Genomic DNA, 21,266 nt, shown 5'->3' on the forward strand with positions numbered 1-21,266 from the left:
TAGGTCCGCCGGATTGTGGACCGGGCTGTGAGTAAGAGAGCACCAGGTGGGAAACTGGTGTGTAGGCACGCAGGATTGCGACTTGCCAAGCGAGCACTGACTGTGGTCAGTGTGTAATGGTAACTATTCAGAACTGCCCTAGGGTAGACTAGTCTGGGCCTAAGTCGCCGTGAGACTAGCTGGTATGAGTGTGATATTGTAGAAAACCTATGCATGTATATTGCGAATTCCCCATCCTTAGGTACAAGACATATATATACATACACACATACATACATACATACATATATCCCTATTGTGAATATATTCTAAGGAGGGAGGTGATTACGTTCCGGCTGGGTTGGAGGTGCTCTGAGGAGCTGATCCTATCTGGTCCGAGAATCCGGCCGTTACACCTGGCCATATGCAAATCAGTCTTGACCCTATGCCTCATGGGAACAGTCTTGCACGAACTGCCAAGCCAGGTCCTCCCTGGACCAGAAACAAGCATCCTAGGACTGGTTTCAGGGTGTCACCCCTCATCAGTCAGGATAGCTTCAATCCAGTGGCACAGTGAGCCCTTGAAATGGTATTGGTCACCAGTGGAACCAATTTGGATCAATAGAGGCAGTGGTAAGCATAGCAAGTAGGCACAAACAGTGGACTTCACAAAAGATTTACCCCACACAATCAGTGAAGGAACAACACTCTTGATCCTTCTATGATGGCTAAAAATTGTTTCATTGAATACAAGGGGGGGGGGCTAAATTCATCAAGCAAGAGTCTCAAAATGTGATGGCCAGTGGGGAAGAAAAGGTGTATTATAGCACTCCAGGAGGCACACATAAGGAGATGTGATCAGCTGCACAAAACCACAAGCAATACCAGATAGCACACCCGTCGTCAGCATGAATGAAACACAATGTTGTACTTCTCTTCATTCATAAATGGTTGAGTTTCTTTTGTCTCTATAGCCAGTCAAACTGACATAGAAGGGAGTTATGTAATGGGGGCAGGTTATATCCAAAACAAACGAGTCACGACAGCAACTGTATATGACCGAATGTGGCACAAAACCACTCTCTAATAACCTTCCTAGACTCTAGCAGCTTTTACTGAGAGTGACACAATAGTGACAGGAGACTTTAACTTAGCATGGGAGATAGAGAAGGATAGATCAGGATCTAATACATCCCACTTGATCCTCTTCGCATAAATAAATAGTAAAAAGGCATGAAGGAACTTGGGTCTATGATCCCTGGAGAGAGCTACAAATCAGGGAGACTTGATATTATTCTCCCACTTTCACCAGATGTATTCCAAAATAGACTACACAGTGGTGAGCAACGCATTATTGTCCCTTGTATGTCAGACAAAAACACGTCCAACAGAGCTCTCAGATCAAGCATAATTGAGGTAACCATGAGCTGTGGCTAAGGTCCCATACCAGCATGGTGGACAACGCACCCATCGCTACTGCTGGACAGAGTTCTAAGTGCTTTTGCGGGACAAAACTCTAAAACCAGAAATCCAACCCACTATAGAGGAATACTTTCATTTCAACACCCCAAAAAAGGTGCCTTTGGGATGCCTTCAAAGCACTCCTGCCTGATGAACGCGTTGGAGAAATTACCAAACTTCATGATATTGCAAAAGAAAGTAAAAGATTAGAGTTCACAGAGGTTCACCAAGTACACAAAGTGCCCCCAACACTGCACCTATTACATATAATAACGTCATTGGTAGTTAAACTTTTAATAACGCAGAACTGACCCTTAAAAATAAAAACAATGGGGCCAAATATGGTGAAAGAGTTGGTGGAAACAAATAGGCATATGTATATATAGGAAACCTACAACTAGCTGGGCCCGACCCTCACCTCAGTAGGGGAAAGAATGGAAGCCTTTGGAACTTCTATGAAAATGTATACAACCAAGAGTCACTCTGAGAGGATGACAAGACACCCTACATACTAGGTGCAACACTTCCATATTTGTCTCCTGCACAGACAAAAGTGACTGGTGTCCCCAATGCGCAAACCTAAGGTAAAGGCAGCCTTTAAATCCCTTAAGATAGACAAGATCTCAGACACATATTTCTTTATTGGATGCTTTTATATGACCTTTACTAACTATTTGGCCACTGAATAGATATCCATATTCAATTCAAATCAAGGGAAGGCAAAGAGATCTCCATCTGAGGGACGTGGTGACTGGATAACTCCGAAACCAGGCAAAATCCCTGAACTTGCTACCTTATTTCGGCTAATAGCGCTTCTCAACAAAAATATTTGCAACTAGATTAGAAACTCTTCTGCCCAATTTAATACATCCGACCAGCCAGAAATCATTAAAGGCAGACACACCTGATAATATTCCCTGCACAATTCACTTGATCAAAAATGCCAAAAAGGAAAACAATATAGCGATGTTCCCCGTATTACATGTAGAAAAGGCCTCAACCAGGTCAACTGGCTGTTTCTGACAAATACGGTTACTCTCAATGAGACTGGGACTCACATTTAGAACCATGGCAAAGGCAGGCTGACACTTTCTCACCACAAAGGTGACCCTAAATGGCAGAATATCAGGCTTTTTAGGTCGAGCTCTCTCGACCTATTGTGACCGAGTTGCTCCTCAAGGGACGTAGATTGGTGCACGAGCGCCGATTGCACATCGTTGACGCGCATCATGCCCCGCCCCCCCCCCAGCCGTGCACATCTTTTGCTCCACATTCCACATTCACAGCGGCAGCCTCACACAATCACGCACACAGCTACACTCACGGAAGCGCGCGCGCACACACCATACACACCTCACACACAGGTGCCAAGCCCCACTTACCGCCTCAGCCGCCTCTCCTGACTTCTGCTGCCATCCACTCTGAGGGCGCGGGCTTCTCGCAAAGTCGGAAGTCCCGCCCCACGACTGCCGTGAGCGTGCACATCCCGAGACCGGAAGTTCGGGAGAGTGCACGCTCACGGCTTTTTTTAATGTGCAGATGATCCTTTCACGGCCGTGCAGCTTTACTGCTGCGCTGCCAATGCTTGTTTGGAAAAGTGTTCCACCTGATCCTGGAGTTAGTGCTGAAGGTAATGTATATGCATTTGAGATAAGGCCTCCTAGCTTTGTTTTTATTAGTAGCGTCTAACTATAATTGGCGCAAAAGCGGCTTCAAGAGGGAAATATTTGATTGAGGTACCCGTCCACATACAAGGTAAGATTACAGTATTTAATTGCAAGATGCAGACAGGCCTGGATAATTGGGTCACCCCGTAATGTCCAGGCCCATTCATGGGAGCGTGGCAGTTGTCACCAGATTCCTAGTGGGAGTAGGGACGTCCTTCAAAGTCATCATATCCTTGGACACAGTTGATGGATGTGACATTGCGACCCATGAAAGAAATAGCATTGGCATGAGCCGGGAAGGCCAGAGTCGAGTTGCGTGTGTTCAGCTGTGCATGAAAGACGGCAGAGTAGTGCTTGTGCTTGGTGTTATTTTAAGAAGTTGTTACTTGAGTGCCACCCCTCCCCCACCTGCCCCTCTCCCCTCCTAGTAGAGCTGCACTGAAGTGAATTAGGCTTGCACCAGGTTCATTCGGTTACGATTGATCAGTTTCCTTGCGTGTAATAAAATGACTTCCCGCACTTCGTTTGTCCTAGCTTTAGCTGACAAAGTGAGTTGTGTACCTCTGAGTGAGAGTTGTGTGGATCTGAGTGGACATTTTGTCGTTTGAGCTTCCTGATTTCTGTGCTGCATGTTAGCCCTACTTTGTGGCCAGAGTTTGCTTGTGTTTACAGTATTTATTCAGGAAAGGGAAGGGGGCGCAGAAACCATAAACAACATAGAATTGTACATGGTTAAGTCTTATGGTGATGTTATGCACCTCCGGGTTCTCAGTGACATCATTGACAGCTTGAGCTCTTTTCTTGTTGACACAGTGTTCTTGTACCCATCAAAGGGGTCCCTATTTTGCCCTCAGCATTGGACCGTCTGCGGATCATACCAGGGCTGACAACAATATCAAGAGCATCATTGGCAGCAATGCACACAAGTTCTTCTTATTTGCAGGTGAGGTGTTGCTGTCATCTACAATTCCATTATTATATGAGAAAATTGCAATCTTTATGATAAACTTAACAAAATCAAAGCTTTTGAACCCAACAGTACAATAAATTAGCTGAAATTGAAGACCTCCTTCCTATGGGGGACTCGATAGATTAAATATCTAGGATTATACATTACTACTAACACAAATCTATTCAAAGCCAATGACCCACTCAACATTACGCGAGGACACCAAAGTTGGACATTCTTCTTTATTTCATGGATTGGCAGAATTTACAGTATGAATATTAACCTACAACCCAGGATCCTATATGCCTTTCAAGCCTTAGCTACCTTGGTAAACAAGACATACATACACCCAGAAAATACGCAGAAACCTAGGCAAGACCAGCTTCTCAATACCTACATTAGCACTCCCACAAATACTACATTGGCAATATTGGGAACCCTGACACTATGACTGAAAAAGACTACATTTCCCTCTCCACGCATTCACATCCATGGCAACCCTCCTTTCACATTCAGTCCCTTTTGATAACTGGAGAAATGGACATTGGAAATGTCTGGGAATGTTCCATGGAAACAATATTCTGACATTTAAAACGTGGATATTGCAACTGGACCAAAAGAAAATGTTTCATTATACCTAAATATGTCACTAGGTAATGGATCTCGAAATAAAAGCAGCAGTCACCCAGGAGTTATACACTCATAGAAAAATATGTGAAATCAGCAAGGGGCTCGAAGGGGACCATCTCTACACTATACAACATTATTTTAGAGGCCTCTCCTGCCAACACTTCACACCAACAGAAAGAAATGGAACAAAGCCCTGAGCACAGAGGTGGAGGAAGCCCAGTGGCAATGATTTTGGTGACCCCGCACAATATGTGCACAGCATCCTGGGTATAGAAACACATTACAAAACTGTATACAACTGGCTCCAGTCCCACCCCCAGAAAATAAATGTTATCCCCGTACATATTTGCATTGTTTGAGAGGGTGTGACCTGGTGGGAGACTTCAAAACTATCAGGTGGGATGATCTCTATATTAAGACATTGTGTCCGAATATCTTAGCAGCAATACAAATATTGGGGTATCCTTGAGACCTGGCATTTGTCCTACTGAGCCTACAAACACCACTCTAGGAGTATCAAAGTATGGCATACCACCAATTGCTGTGGAACTATTTGCGTGCCGCCAAAACTACACTGCCTTCATTTTGGAAAAAGAAAGATCCACTGGCTAGCTTCCATTGAGAGTTGTATAACATCATAACAATGGAAACTGAAAAAAGAAAAAAAAACTGATAATATCAGACTATTACAAGGATTTTAAAATAAAAAAAATAAATTAACAAAAAAGAAACGAACAAGGAGCCTACTACTGAACTCTATGTAAAGGATCTTCCAAATGTTACTATTTCCTCCAAACTACGATCTCTAAACGTGTGCACTTACAGAGTGCAGCCTCCTGAGGAGTTCGTCAGAATTTAAAATTGCACGCTTGATCTGGGATGTGTATCGCAAATTGTAATATTCCCCACATGAATACCCATGAGCACCTACGAGGGGGAGAAATACTACAATACATTGCACTGGATGATCTAGTTGTAGGGACCTAAAAGTGGGGGGAGGTGAAGCGAGAAAAGACACTAGTTGACTGTTTACAAGTGTCAAACTATGTTCAGAATCTGTATTTTTCATAAGGAAGTCACAGTTGTTGCAACTGTTTGGCGACATTATTCCTTGTAACACAAGTATGAAAATTCAAGAAAGACGTCATGTTTTTAAAAAGAAAGATATGGCTTCAATTGGATGCAAGTTTATTGTTTGTACTTATGTTTTATTTAGGTCATACGGAATTTTTTTAACAAGCAGTAATGTCTTTTGAAGTGAGCCATGACTGTTTGCCTCCTACCCTCGGAAAGTCAAGCATACAAATAAACTGACTTTGGCACCCAATTGGAGCGTGGCTTTAAAGCCCTCGGAGAACAGGGGGAAATCTACAGTTCCAACTAAGGATTCTGTCTTGCAATTACTGCCTTCTTCGCAATACACAGAAAAAGCCTCAGACTAGGGGTACGCCACTAGCTGTAGGTGGTATTGGTAGGGGATGGAGTTTAGGATATTAATTTCTCTTGACTGCAAGGATGAATCAGGAGAGGAGCTTTGTGATGATTAAACTACTTATTTAGCAAATCATAAAATCTTTCACAATCACTTTCACTGGCTTGAACATCAAGTCTGAGCAATTTAGCAGTAAGAATTCCTTTCTTGATTAGGAGCCGGTGTCACTGTTAATATTCACACCAAGCATCAAGCATACAGAGAAAGATGAGAGTTCAAGATTATGTTGGTAGCAGGGGATTTGACGTTATTGTTAAATATGTAATGTTGAATGAAAGAAGCAGCATGCTTATCCCATATAGCATATCCCAGCCTTCTCTTCAACACCCTCCAACCCTAAATGCCAATTGCTCACATTCGAATACTATCACTACCAGTTCTAATTCATCATAACAAACATTACATATTGAAATTCCATCAGCAGTTGGTAACAATACCATCCCTCACCAAACTATATAAAGAAAACAAAAATACAACCATAGCAAGTTTTAGGACAAACCATAATCCTCAAACTTTGCAGGCATTTTTTTAACTGAATACTCCATCTCGCCCCATCATCATTAAAGCACATCCCTTGAGAGGAAACTGATTGTCCATGTGGAGTCATCTGCCCGCCAGACTATGCTGTACGTATTCTTCCACACTCCCACCAGGATCTTCAGAGATTCAACTGCCAAATCGAGGAACACCCTAGTAGAAGCATCTTCATTACCACCAATTGCCACATCCTCTTGCGGCACCAGTAAGCAGGTCAACAATCCTTATGGGGCTTAACCATTTACAACCACCTCTCTTGCATTTCAACTTAAGCCCGGCAAACTGCCTCCCCCACACACATAACCAGCGAAAGACACCCTTTTCTCTGCCCGAACTGCAATTTCATCCACTGCTTACATCTGTCTCCTCCACCCAGTATCTCCTGGGAAATAGTGTTTCTAGGCTTCCCCACTACAGCTGAAATTCCAAATTTATTTTTCAGTCATGAAGGCGCCAACATTGTGTCAGTTGTACAGCCTATTAACAGCTTAAATTGAGGAAAACGTGCACATGGAGTGATTTTATAGGAAAGTAACATAGCCATCTACAACTTACCACACTCAATGCCTCCAATGACATCCAATAGAACGGATTCTTTGATAACACTGTTAAACCACTCTGTCTATTCAGTGTGGTACATAGCTATGCTCTTATGTTTAGCACCATATATTTCCAAGTACATCCTGAATATTGTACTGGTTAACTGTGGACCATTGTCATATACAAGGAATTCTGTAAGGCCATTCCTGCAAAACATCTTCTAGAAAGCGGACAACACATCCACTGTCACAGTCTATACCAGATTCACCTAGGATCACTTAGAATAATAATCCACAAGTGTCAAAGTATGCATCTTTCTTCTGGTAGGAGCACAAAACAGCCCTAAGGAGTCTACGCCCAACTTTCAACGCCCCTCCAGGAGAGCAACCAGACAAGGAATCTCCAATTTATCACTCAAGTTGCAGGGTTCACAGTGTCTCACCAATTTGTTCATTTTCTCATTTAGGCCCAGCCATCAAAAGTGCTTGCTGCTCTGTCTCGTGGTCACAGACATTCCCATGTGTCCCATGCTGCACTGTGCATTATAGTACCCCTCAGCATGCTCGGCAGAAACCCTTTAACTCTCATGAACAAACCACCAGCCCAGGCACCTCTCCTTGAATCTTGATAAAAGACTTGATTTCCCCTAGCAACTTCCTCTCATCTGTCCACTAAATTTCTAGATACTCCTTGACTTCCCTCAAGACAGGATCATTTTCTGAAGCCCTCATCTAATTATCCTTTGTACAAATTCTAAGTGTCCTACCATAATGGATTCCCAAGACCAACTCCGATACACTAAATATAAACTCACCTGCCTGCTTATCCAATGCAACCTACCTAAGCAAAAGTAATTTGGACATATAATCTGCTTATTGATTTCTCTTCCAGGTTACATGTTCAATTTCAAGCTGGAAGTTCTGAAGTATGGCTGTTATTATCCTTCCTTCGCCAGTAGAACATTTTTTCAATAGCAACTTATGGTTAGTCCTCAAGAAAGTTAATACCCCAAAGAAGCATGCCAAAACGTTCTACTGCCTAAGTGCAGGCCAGCAGCTCCCTTTCGATCAAGGAATAATTTCTATCAAACTCTCGCAGAGCTTTAGACCAGTATGCGCTTACCTACTTTTTCTGGTCTTTACTTTGTTGCAAAGCAAAATCCAAACCACATTAAGGGACTCAATACACCTTTCCCCAAATACAGACTGTGCAAAGCAAGGTGAGTGTACAGGGTCATTCTTATGTAAATCAAAACTACTCAATTTTTCTATCATAATGCACATTTTTCATGACGATGCACCAAGTAATTTCGATTTTACAGAGTAATTCTTAACAAACTTCGCATAAAATTCTGTGAGACAAGCAAATGGCATGAGTTGCTCATTGGTCGCTGGTTTGGCAGTTTGCATAATAGTCAGAATTTGGACGTTTTTGGGCTCCATACCATCCTTGGAAAAAGCTCTCTTCATCCTGAAATCCTAGTATTCCACATTTTCCCCAAAAATATGCGTATCACCTTGAAACTTAATGGACCCATCAACATCTCTCAAATAAAGCCCCTACACCCTAGTCTTCTTCATTATTCCTTGGAATAAAGAGGGAGTGCTCACAAGACCAAAGTGCAAGAATTTAAAGTGGAACATCCCCTCTGATTCCACAAAAACGGTCAGGTGCCAGCACCAGTGCTAGCCTAATATAATGTTGAGATCATTGCGTACATATTGGGTAAAGTGTGAATATCTACTCAGATAGCATCATTGAGACTGCGAAGGTCAACAAAGGGAGGCAGATTTCCCGAGCTTTTAAGCAAAAGAACAAAAAGGCCACCTTTGGTGAAGATTCTATAGGTAGAACTGTATTTTCTCACAAAAATCTAGCAGGATTTATTTCAGTTCATCCCTATAGGACAAGAAAACATTCCTCTCCTTGTGCCTAATAGGAATAGCAATATCCGTGAACTTAACGTGGGGCACTCAACCTTTGTATTTCCATACCTCAACAGTGAAATCTTCCCCAAAATCTCTTTGTAGTCCCTCCTACCATTTCACTCCTGTTCTCATCTTACACCTAGCACCACCATGTCTAACATCTATAACAACTGCTCTGAAATCCAGGAGTGAAGAGCAAGCTTGCATGATTTTCATATGAAGACTATTAATGTTGGTTTACTTTAGTACATGAATAATCTGCATCAAGCTGCATCACTTAAAAGAGTGTTTATTTGTGCGCACAAGCTATGCATGTTCATTTTTTCACAAGCACATTCATGTTTTGTGCACTAGCCCTGCACTTTCATTTTTTTTTCTATTAGGTTTCAGAATATCAATCAATATTTGTAGAGAGCAGCTGCTTCAACCGAGGGTCATGAGGCGCCTATTTTAAATAAGCTACAAACCATGGTCTCTGCTTGCATGTGAAAAATAATGTTTCAGTAACTTCCCGGGGAAAGATGTTCTGATCTTCCAACAATGCATAGCCAGTCGGTTGAGCCTACATTAACATGTTGGTGTTATTTATGTGCAAAATCAGTTCATTGTTTTTCCTCGTGTTTTGCATTAATGACAAATTATGTGCACTTTCAGCCAATGCAGGTGCAAGTTATTTTTAAATAATGTGATTGGTGCTGTGTAAGTAACGTTTCCGTGCTGTACATTTATATTAGACCTGGGCAACAAATTCCGTTCCGCTCGCGGAATTTGGGTAATTTCTTGTTCCGCGGAATTGCCAAAAAAACTGTGATCCGCGGCTTCGCTTAATTTTTTTCTTGTTTGCGCTTTCAAACAAAGCATCACGAACGTGCGGAACGAGCAATTCCACGTGAACTTTTGCGTGCTCCCGGAGATTTTTTACCTTTTTGCAGAGCTGCGCTATGTAAATTCCACCCATCCATTTGTTATATTGTGCTATGAAAATGGTGTACCTTCTTTTTGAGGAACAATAAGGATTGCTATGGAAATTGTGTGCTTGCTTTTTGGGGAACAGTCAGAAAATTATTTATTTTACTTTTAGCTTCAGAGCAGTGAGGGTTGAGGCTCAGAGGTAGTAGAGCTTTACTTAGGCTTTGAATGCCACCGACCATAAGTCAGTCTGCCTGACACTTAGCTACGACTGGATCATGCTTTTGCTCACAATTTAATTGCACTGTTTCTCCAAGACGGATAAACTAACCTTATGCCTTCTGTAATGATTACGTTGGCTATTAAATATATATTTAAAACAAGATTAGTGCCTCGAGCATTTTCCTTAATATTATCGGCTAAATATGACACTCTGATTTCTATATTTCCTGTGACTTGACACCCATAAAATTAGATGTGTTTGCGCGTATACATACCTTTAGAACTAAAAACACTCCTCTAACCTAAGATGGGCATAAATCTATAGTAATAAATAGAGTCTGAAAACATTTAATGTATGATAGGGAAGTTTTGTACAGCACAACATCGTCACATGGAAGTAGGGTGACCAGATGTCCCAGATTTGCCCGGACAGTCCCGGTTTTTCACCAGCAGTCCTGGCAGACTTCGGCAATTTTGGCTCATGTCCCGTTTTTTTTTAGGGGGATTGACTGAAAACAGTGAGAGGTACTTTTATGGGTGTTCTAAAGCTTTGCTAGTTAGCAGCTGTTATAAGTAAGCAATTACATTAATAGGTATGATTTTGGCTGTAGAAATTAAATGTTGTTTACTTTTTTAATGCATCTTCTGTGATCCTATGTTGATGACAGCTGTCATTCTGCGCCATTCCGTGAATGAAAAAGTGTAGTCCTTCTATTTTACCCAAATGTCCCGGTTTTTGGTTATCAAGATCTGGTCACCCTACATGGAAGGCCTATAGACACTAAAACATAGGGGTAGGAAGTGTGGGGGACGCGGGGGATGTAAATGTAAATGTGTTTGTATTTATATAGCGCACTTCTACCCTGAGGTCTCGTAGCGCTCTATTCATACACTGTGGAACCCTTCCTGGCTTTTCTGTGAAATGTCCACTCCTGGGCACCCCCAAGGTGAAGCCAGGCATCCAAGCGCTGCTGGGGCAGTTGTGGAGATTAAGCAAGCTATTGCCCAGAGTCACAGAGTGGGACCCATGATTAGACTAGGCACCGAGGCGAGAATTATCAGGTCCGGGGAGAGTGAGTCCAAGAGCCGCCGAGGTGGGAATTGAACCCTAGTCCCGGGCCAGACCTCTGCATCAGGGTCTGCCGCTCTAACCATTGAGCCACGCTTCTCCACATATCCTCCCCAGATTTTAGAGTGGGGGGCACACGGGGGACAAGGGTGGGGGGGGGGGGGGGTGTCGAGAGCACTAAAGAATTTCCCCTCTCCCTTCTGTTATTCGCAGGGCCATTAGCGCGCAAAAGCGCCACCTAATGGCCCTGCACTTGACCTGGCTGGAGTCAAAGAGGCCACCGCCCTCTGCCCTTTGTTATTGTGTAGGAAGGCTCAGCGTTCTGGGAAGGGCAGAGAAGGAAAAAAACTGTCTCTTTTTCCTCATACCCAGAGATGGCAAGGACCGTGTCCACTTCTCCTGGTCTGCTTCTGTCAGCTGCCCTCCTCCCCTCGATCTTTCTTTATTCCTCCATCTCTTTCTCGCTCATCCTTAAGTTCTGATTTCGAGACAGCTCTTACGTATTCTCTCTTGCCCCTCCTTTTCTTAATTTGTTTCCCTGTGAAATGGATCCGAAATAGGCAGAACACTTTGGCTGGAAATGTCCCCATTTGCTGACCGTTTTATAATTCCAAAGAAAAACCTCAGGACGGAGAGAAAAAATTAATTAAATACCTAATTAAAGCGATACAGAGTGGTCAGCAGACAGGGCAGATTGTTATTTACACCCTTACACATTGGCGCCACTTTACAGAGTTTTCCAGTTAAAGCGCTACTTTCTTTTTTTCTTCTTTCTTTTAACAACATTGTTTTTCCAGGTTGGGGACGTGAACCATTCCTAAAGAGACTGCAATACCTGGTTGATGGGTGGAGTGGAAACGTTTAATATGATTGTTTTCAACAGTTTTAATTATTTTAGCTTATAAAATGTGTACTGCATCTCTGTGTTCGGGGATGTGGTCTTTTTAAACCAAACTGCTTACATTTTAAAAGGATATAAGCAATGGACATTGAAACTGGTCCCTTCCTGGTCTTGTAGCCATGTCCTCAATTTTTCAGGCAAAATCACTTACTGATTTCTGAATAACGAGTTTAAAACTCGTAAGGTAACCATGCTGTTCCTGAATACATTTCACATGCTTTGCTTATTCTTGCATTCCTTATGAGTGTTTGATTTTCCGGGGTGTTATTCATTTTTTTCAGGGAGCATTTTACTGTTGTCTAGTGCATAATTTGAATTTAGTCGCAGCACAATTGAGTTGTAGCTGAAGGCGGTGCAAGTTTCTCTCAGTGGGGCAGTATGGTGTTCAGTGTGGGAGAGGATGTGGCACTCTGGCCAGAGCTGCTGAATTTGGAACTGGAGCACCATTTTCAGCCTTCATGACCAGTCCACTGATACCGCACTCCTGACAGAGCTCATTCTAATGCTACACCTTAGAAGGCCCGATAGACCTTAGAAGCCCTGGTGTCTTAGCACCCGCAGGTGGACCTTAACCGTGGCAAGTGCGAGTTAACCTTGAAGGCCCTTCTACCAAATTCCATACTGCAGTTCACCTCCAGTCTTACGAGCAGGCATACGAAGAAGCACACCCTAGATCGACAGCGACACCGAGGTCACAAGATCCTTGAGGCCAGTCCACCGCACCCATTGGTACCTCCATTGGCCTTTTTCAGCAGTAGTGGTGCAACTCACCAGGGATCGGCAATGAAGGATTTGCATGCACACCAAACGTAGGGGGTGATTATAATGGAGGTGGGACCGCCACGTCACCCCATCAGTGGCGGTCCCCCCGCCATCGGTGACTGCATCACCGCCAGCCATATTACAATGGCGGGTAGTTCCCTGGCGGTCGGAAAGACCAACCGCCACGCACCCAACTGGCTCCTTCAGCCCGCCAGTGCGGCGGAGGGGCCAGGGGCCAGTGGTTCCTAAATTACAGGTGGTGCCTACCAGGCACCACAGTAGGGATTACGATACCCTTTACCAGCCAGCCTATCCATGGCGGTTCACCACCCATGGAAAAGTTGGAGGAAAGGGACATTGGGGGTCCTTAGCAGGCCCCTTTCCCCCCAGCCATGGGACCGGGGGGGCATCTAAGATGCCCCTCTACATATCACTGCACCATGTGGCAGACACTGCATTGTGCCTCCCACGTAGTGCAGTGATCTATGTAACATGTCAATTTTTACATTGAGGTGGATGATGCAGCCAGCAGCACCTGCTGCAATGTAAAAGATAGGCACTGCGAACACCATAGTGATGGTCGCATTGTAATGCCTATGGTGGGGCCGCCACCTTGAAGGCCAGTGATCCCATTCCCCGATTTGATGGCGGACGGACTGAAGTCCGCCTGCCATCTTAATCAGCCCAAAAGTTTGCAAACTCAATGGTCTCTGCTTCATGCACAAACACTTTTTACATGTGCAGTCTGCTTTCGGGCCACTGGAGTTATGCAGCAATGGAGGCCAAAAGTATGTCGCAGCGTAATACGATGCATTTTTGATACTTTATTATTTTGACATATTTATACATACTAACAGCCTCTGCAAAGCTTTTGCCTCATTGGTACCTGTGCAACATACAAATGCAGCAGTGGGAAAGGTGACCAGTCAACCTTTACAGAGGGCCCTACACTTCACAGCAACATAAGTCACATTTCTTTTAGTAATTTTGATCCGTTTGAGCTACAAAATTGTTTTGGGTCAAATAGTTAGATTATGCAGCAGATGATGTATTATGTGGCAAATATGATACAACCATAGTAAAGTGGAAGTTTTTTTCCACTTAATTTTGCCCCAGCATTGTAGTTGATCAATTTGTAAGTTCCCAAAACCCAAAAGTCGAGTTTGGGCACAATTTGCATTTTAAAAGCAGTCCTACAACACAGGCATACTTTTAAACTGACCTCAGGCTTCAGCAGTGCACACATGCAAACGCAGAAAAGGCTGCTGGCCTCTAAACTGCCATGCCCTATAATATTCTAGGGACTTAAGGTATTTCTAATCCCCCTGCCCTATTATGTACTAGGGCCTTATAGGAGAGGTCATGCCAATCAGTGCACTCTAGTGTATGTAAGTGTTTTCACAGTATCTGTAGGTCTCTCTTTCAGAATAGCACTGGCCCTGTGCCTGTTCAGGCAGAGGCCAGGTTCAGTCAGAGTCGGGTATAACCAGTACCAGTCAGCAAAACGTTGGGGAGTGCCCAGGGCACAGGATGAGTTTGCAAAACTAAAGAAGCACAAACTCAGAATTTAAAACATAACACCAAGGTTGGGGGGGGGGGTTCTCTTTAATAATCAGAATTGATTTCTATCTTAATGAACCCATTTTCCAACATTAGGATAAGGAAAGACTGGGAAAAAATCATAACCTTCTTATCTATACCTTGAAGTTTTCATGCAGTTCTTTGATGATGGTTAATAGCTCACTGTTCAATGTTAGGATTTCGACTTATAAACTGCAAATACCAAAAGAATCTCTCAGACAAAAGCAGTAACTCGCTGACCTATTTACATGATATGCATTTTGTGATCTACGTTATTTGCAGCAGGCATATAACCCCACTGTGGCCAAGAGTCAAAACTTCCACTAGACAAACCTCCGATCTCTTTCAATAAAGAACATTAATCACTGGTTATCTTCACATTTTTATTGTTGCCTGAAAATTGCTGGATACCAGGAATGAAGCAGCAGGTATTTTTCAAACCATAATGCACTTGCAAACACGACACCCCCACCCTAAGTCAGCGACCTTTGTTTGCTTGGTGCAGTAAGATGCAAGATTCATATACATGTTTTTTTAACATTAGGTCTGATTACTATATGACTGTAAATAACAATAAAGCATACATGTAAACTGTGACAACATGCCTGCTTTTCTCAATATTTCACTTAGAAAGTATGCGATTGTATTTGTTTCGAGCGGTGATTTGTATAGGGTCACTGGGAGGTCCACAAAATTGTCACAGTCCCACACAGAATTTGTGTGTGTCCTACGTCCCTGCACTAAGATACTGAAACCTCTAGCATAAAACAAGCAAAACTGCTACTAATTTGAGGGCTGGGATAGGTGTGCTTAAAGTGTTCACCTGATCATCACAAGGTTAATTTTGATTTAATGCAACGCTTGAGTACTTCACGAGTGGGCAGCCGGCAGCGAGAACTTTATTCTAACACAGGAACATCAACAAGTTGCCTTGAGTATGTGCATGAAGCGGTAAAACGAAACTGTGCATCAAACACCCCGTGCATAACTCTCATCCTATTCCTTCCTCCTGTTGAATTAACTTTTAAATAGTGAGGGAGGCGGTCCCTGGATGAAATGAATCAACAAGGTCACGTCCTTCTAGCAAGGGTGTTAAAAAGTTCAGGCCATTTCCCCTACAAAGTATACCTCAAGGTGTCAGAATTTTGTGCAAGGCCCTGTTTCTGGTCCCTCGCTGAACTTAGTTAACTTGGACGAATGATGAAGAGACGGGATGCAAAATTTAAACCGCCGCACGCGCCCCTTCCAAAGTGTGTATAACTGCAAACTGTGAGAAATACAGGTAGCCCGCCCCCTCTGCCTAAACCGCCACTCTCATTGGCGAAAGTGCAGGTCTTTCAGGGCACGAGCCACTAGGGATGGCGAAACGTTCTATCTGACAGCGACTCGCGCTGACAAGGGGGCGGACTCATGGGGTGAACTTCAAGAATGATAGTGCTTTTATCTTCAACGTCCGACTTGTATATAAAGATTGTGCGTTTCTACCATTCTATCATGGTCATGATGAAAACCACAATGTTTCTTTTCACCCAGCAAACTCATTCATCTATCACATGGTTTCTTACCTGGGCCACTGGTCCTGCTCTGCGGCACACACGCAGCATCTCTACAGTGATGTGAAGACTATTGGACGGCAGTTAATAAAGCATCCCCGGCGAAGGACCTTGTGGAGTTGTCAAATGAGTGAGGCGGGGAAGGACAGCGCCTTTCTTTGCTGTGCGTGTGGGTCACAGCAGCTGCCTTCTCATACGGCGCTCTGGTGGCAGAGTCGGTGCTCTCACCATAGAAAGAGGACTAGAATGCCAAGGCCCCTCCTCGACGCACGTATGCAGGCGCGTTTCTTTTAAAACAAAAGTTAACATGTCACAGCGACAACGAGTAGCACATACAACATGAGTTATATTCCAACTATGAAAATAAATTCGTTTATTTATTTTCAAATAACGAGATTTATATTAATCTGCGTCATATTTTTTAAATCTACTGCTCACGTTTACTAAAAAATACCAGATAACCGATAAATGCTTTAATTTGGGGATTTAATATTAATAACCGCACATATTTTTGCCCTAATCATAGTTCTGCATGGGTCCTAACTATTTAAAAAATGGCCGCCGTCCTAGCTGTCTTCAAGGCATGGACGCGACACTGCTACACCTTTCAATGTTACTGCTGTTTCCATTACTCAAATCAGCGGCAGTGTGGCGGGGGAAACCCGTATTGTGCGCATGCGCAGATGAAATAGTGAATGTGACGTACAACATAGTAGGCACTGTAGTTCTGCCAATAGACCGAAACTATAGACGCTTTACTGCCATGCGTTGATAATGCGTGATAGTGATCTCAGTTTGTCACTCGGCGCCTGTTCTAGGATGTTTGGCGCCCTCGGCAGAAGGGGAATGTGCGAGGCACCTCTCATTTGCATAGACTAGTTGACCCATTCCGGGCTGTCTGCATCTCAATAGATACCTCTTTATTTATTTATTTATTTATTTATTTATTTAATGCAAGTTTATATAGTGCAGACTTTACCCAAAGTGTCAGAGCGCTTCACAATTGAACCAAGTAGGTTACATGAGGAGAATTTCACATACGTACATGTTACAGATACAAACGAGAAAGAAGAAAAAGTAAAATAAAACAATAGATGGCAATGTTGTAAGTAGATTAGGTAGGCAGAAGGACACGTCTTTGTAGAGTCGCGCTCTAGTTGTTGCGCTCTACGTCATGACAGAGCACGCGAGGCGGCAATTTTCCGATCACGCTGCAGAGCGCGAGGCGGGAGAAAACCACCAAGAGCACCGGACGTCCCGGCGCTCTCCTGCGTGCATTAATTAATTAAACCTAGTGTTCCCACATCACTAGTGGCTCCTGGTCTTTTGTGTGAATAGTGACAGACGACATTACAGTGACGACGAGGGCGGGAGCTGGAATAAAAGAAAAACGAGGAAAGGAGAAAGAACCCAGCACCACGAGACACCAGACACTGCCTAGGAAGAACTGGCAGAGCCACGAGGGAACAGCACACAGGAACAGCAGGTGGGCATGGCAGTGGCACAGGAGGACACAGATGAGCAGCATAAGCTCAAATCAACCAGGTACAAGGGACACAGAGATACAGGAAAAGGGAGACAGGAACAGGCTCCACAGTGACCCCAGTAACACGAAAGGGGGGAGAAGATCTGGTAGAAACACCAAGGAAGAGGCCAGACCGGGAAGACACTGAACCAGGAGTGGCCCTGGCGGAGTCAGTGAGAGACGGAGTAAGGGGCGCAGAGGGTCCCCAATTGCAACCAGCGCAGGGTGAGGAAGCGAGCGCGCCGGGCAGCCCGAGAGGCCAGGAGGTAGAACCAGCAAGATGCGCCAAAATGAGTGTGCAGGCATCATCACTGACGACGACGATTCCATTCCTACCCAAACCGGGAGAGCCCCTGATGAAGTGGGAAGACTGGAGAGAGTACATCATGAACTACATTGAAGCCTTAAAAGGCGAGCATGGAGAAGCTTTTCCAAGCAAAAGAAAGAAAAGAATACTTCTACACAACTTGGGCCCCAAAGGGATTAGAGTATTTCAGAAACTAGTACCCATGCCCAGGCAAGCTGCAGACGATGATGTGTTCGGACATGCCATAGAAGAGCTGAACAATCACTACCGACCTGCGGTGTGCACGACTATTGACTGATACAATTTCCAGCAGAGGAGGCAAGAAACGGGCGAGTCAATCGACGATTATGTAGCCGCGTTGAAGAAACTTGCGACGACGTGCAAGTTTGACACGATGCATGATGAGTTCATGAAGGACCAGATAGTCATGCACACCACCAACAAAACTGTGCAAGACAAATTGTGGGCGAGTGGAGAAACCACGCTAAAGGAGGTGATCGCCATGGTGAAAAAGGCCGAACTGACAAAAAGGTGCGCCGATGCAGCAAAGAGGGAACCTGTTCCAAGGCCCATGGTGAACAAGGTAGATGATGAAGAACCAGCGGGAAGGAGCAAAGCCCAGATGGCAGGTAATAGAGGACCCAACAGATGGTCCGGGAAACAGGCGCAGCAAGGAAAGCAGAACAGAGGTGGCAAGAACACGTGCTATCGATGCGGTAGCCAAGCCCACGAGGCCTACGACAAAAGATGCCCGGCGTTCCGGGCGAAGTGTATGGTCTGCGGCATAATGGGACACTACGAGAAAGTATGTCGCCGGAAGGCTAGTCGCAACACAGTGAAATATGTAGAACAAGATCCGGAAGAAGCCGAAGGTAAAGAGCAAGATGAAGAGGAAACAGTACTGTGCGTGGATGGCCAAGTACTGGGCATAGATGGCCAGCGGTCCCGCAAGCCGCAATGCGACATGGCGATCGGAGGAGTACAGATCAGAATTGTTGTAGACTCTGGATCCCCGTACACCATCATCCAAAGAGCAGTGTGGAATGAGAAGTTCAGACCCAGCCTAGGTCCACGGTTAGAGCCTCCGAACATAAGACCAGTCACGTACACGGGAGAACCGATCCCCATGGTGGGCTACAGAGCACTAACCTTCGAATTCAATGGACGGAGTGCAGAGTGCAAGTTGTATGTGGCAGAGAAAGGGCCGTCAGTCCTAGGGTGGATGGATCAAGGAGACCTAGGCATACAGCTGGATCCAGGAGCAGACACGCAAGTACTGATGACAGCACCCGAACGTTGGCCGGACTACGAGAAAATGAAGAGAGACTTCCCCAAGGTGTTTGGGGGAAAGGTCGGCAAATTGGAGAAATTCACACATAGGATAGAACTCAAAGAGTACTCCAGACCGGTTTCTTACAAGGTGCAGAATGCTCCCATTGTGGTACGAGAAGCAGTACAGCAAGAGCTACGCAGATTGGAGGAAAATGGTATCATCGAACCTATAAACTGTGCAGAGTGGTTGGCGCCTCTAGTGGTGCGATGAAACCCAAAGTTTATGCGGGGTTGCCGCATGTCCAGTTTCCCCATGGTGTCACTGGTCAAGGTGCAGGGATCCCACCGGAGTGCACAGGTCAGGCGCGACTGCCGAGTTACTACTCCAGTGGCATCCGCGGTGCAATCTGCCCGCACCACGGCTCACACTCCTTCTCACGATTGCCAGTCGTTCCACTCAGCTAATGGGCAGTATGTCCGGGCCGGAGCTGACCGCTGCTGCCCCATTTGCGTAGCTACCAGGCCCGACACAGTAAGTGTCCGGCGGCCGCGCCCAGGGGTCCTCAGGTGTATATTACGCTATTGCGGCACCTCGTCTGCGTTCGTCTTTTCCCTCCACGCAGGCCTCCTTACACTGGTTATCCACAAGCGGTCTCCGTAGCGGTAGGCCACCAATGCATGCCGTTGGTGCCGACCTCGCACCCCCACCTGGGTTCTGTGCACACAACCCTCTATGTTCGACCTGCGGTGCTCCGAGACAACCCCGCTAGGTTTCCGGCCTCTCTTGTCTGCGGCCCACCAGCCTCCCTGGGCCTATCCAGTTCTCGGCAGAGCCGCAACCAGGCTCCACCAGTTTGATCGCGCCCCAGTGCGCCCCCACAGCCTCTTCTCCCCTGGCGCGGACGCCGTGTCTGCGGCTCCTCTGTCCGCCTCCCGCAGTATTCCGCCCCGGCCCACCCCCTCTGCTCCCAGACCGCACCCCGCCGCGGGCTCCTCACGCCTTCGCCGCAACGGGGCCAAGATTTGCTGATTGATATACGGGCCAGGTTATGAGCAGCAGTCAGCTTCTCTGTCCCACAGCGTCGTTATTTTGCAGCGCCGATAATCTTCCTCCGATGCCTCAACTCACCCCAGCTCTTCGAGGAGGTGACCTGTAACAGCACCTCCGGCGCGCCTTCTCCGGATCAGCCTCCACGCCAGGGCCCGGCGTCACTCGTGTCTCCAGGCCTCAGCCTCGCCTCAGTCAGCAGCCCGCCTCACTCCGGCTCATCGACACCCACAGGCCCCCAGATTTCAGCTGCAGGTGTCGCGGGGGGCTACGTTTTCAATTCCCAGGTAAGGGGCGGTGTACGGTATCCTATTTGACAGATTTATGGCGAATTTTAGGGCTCGGCCGGCGGAGCCGCTTTAACTAGCGGCCATTCCGCAGCTCGGCTAAGCCACGCCCCCCCCTCTCCTGCGTGCAATAATTAATTAAACCTAGTGTTCCCACATCACTAGTTGCTCCTGGTCTTTTGTGTGAGTAGTGGCAGACGACATTACAGTCTTCAGGTTATTAAGATAGATTTATTAAGATAGTACAAGATAGCACAGCAGAGACGTAAACCTCACAGCTGACCAGACCATGAACTGCCAAGGCTGGAATTCTATGTCAGGACCGGAGGCTCCGATTATGCTTATCTCATTTCTTTACTAGAAATGCTTAGCAGCCAATCACAAAACAGTAAAGAAAAACACAACCACAATACCCATGAATACTCTGGGTATCACCTGGTAAACCATAGAGTAACTACACTCTATAAGGTCCCATAGAGAATACCACATCCTCTTTCTTTGCTGCTCCGCCGCCAGTTGAGTGCATTATCTCCTTTATATCTTGTATTACTTTGGTGGTATTTCATTGTATTTCATTGTATTTGTGGTTTTGCTTACTAGTTTGCTGCCTGTACTTGCGCTGTGTTTCGCGCATTGCCGCTGTGGTG

The 21,266-nt window shown here is 45.3% G+C and overlaps 1 protein-coding gene across 2 annotated transcripts in view; it reads right to left on the bottom strand.

Moving 5' to 3' along the window:
• IMMT (inner membrane mitochondrial protein) overlaps window positions 1-16,433 on the bottom strand; it is a 512,590-nt gene extending 496,157 nt beyond the window's left edge. The window contains exon 1 of one of the 2 annotated variants that reach the window (XM_086964254.1): window positions 16,193-16,433. In XM_086964254.1, the coding sequence (XP_086820380.1) occupies window positions 16,193-16,231 (39 nt within the window). In that variant the 5' untranslated portion in view covers window positions 16,232-16,433. The remainder of the gene's footprint in view (window positions 1-16,192) is intronic. The other variant, XM_086964255.1, reaches the window with a different exon arrangement.
• Between the last annotated feature and the right edge of the window lie 4,833 nt (window positions 16,434-21,266).

Source organism: Lissotriton vulgaris, chromosome 3_2 (assembly GCF_964263255.1).
Source record: "Lissotriton vulgaris chromosome 3_2, aLisVul1.2, whole genome shotgun sequence".
In the NCBI taxonomy this organism is placed as follows: domain Eukaryota; kingdom Metazoa; phylum Chordata; class Amphibia; order Caudata; family Salamandridae; genus Lissotriton; species Lissotriton vulgaris.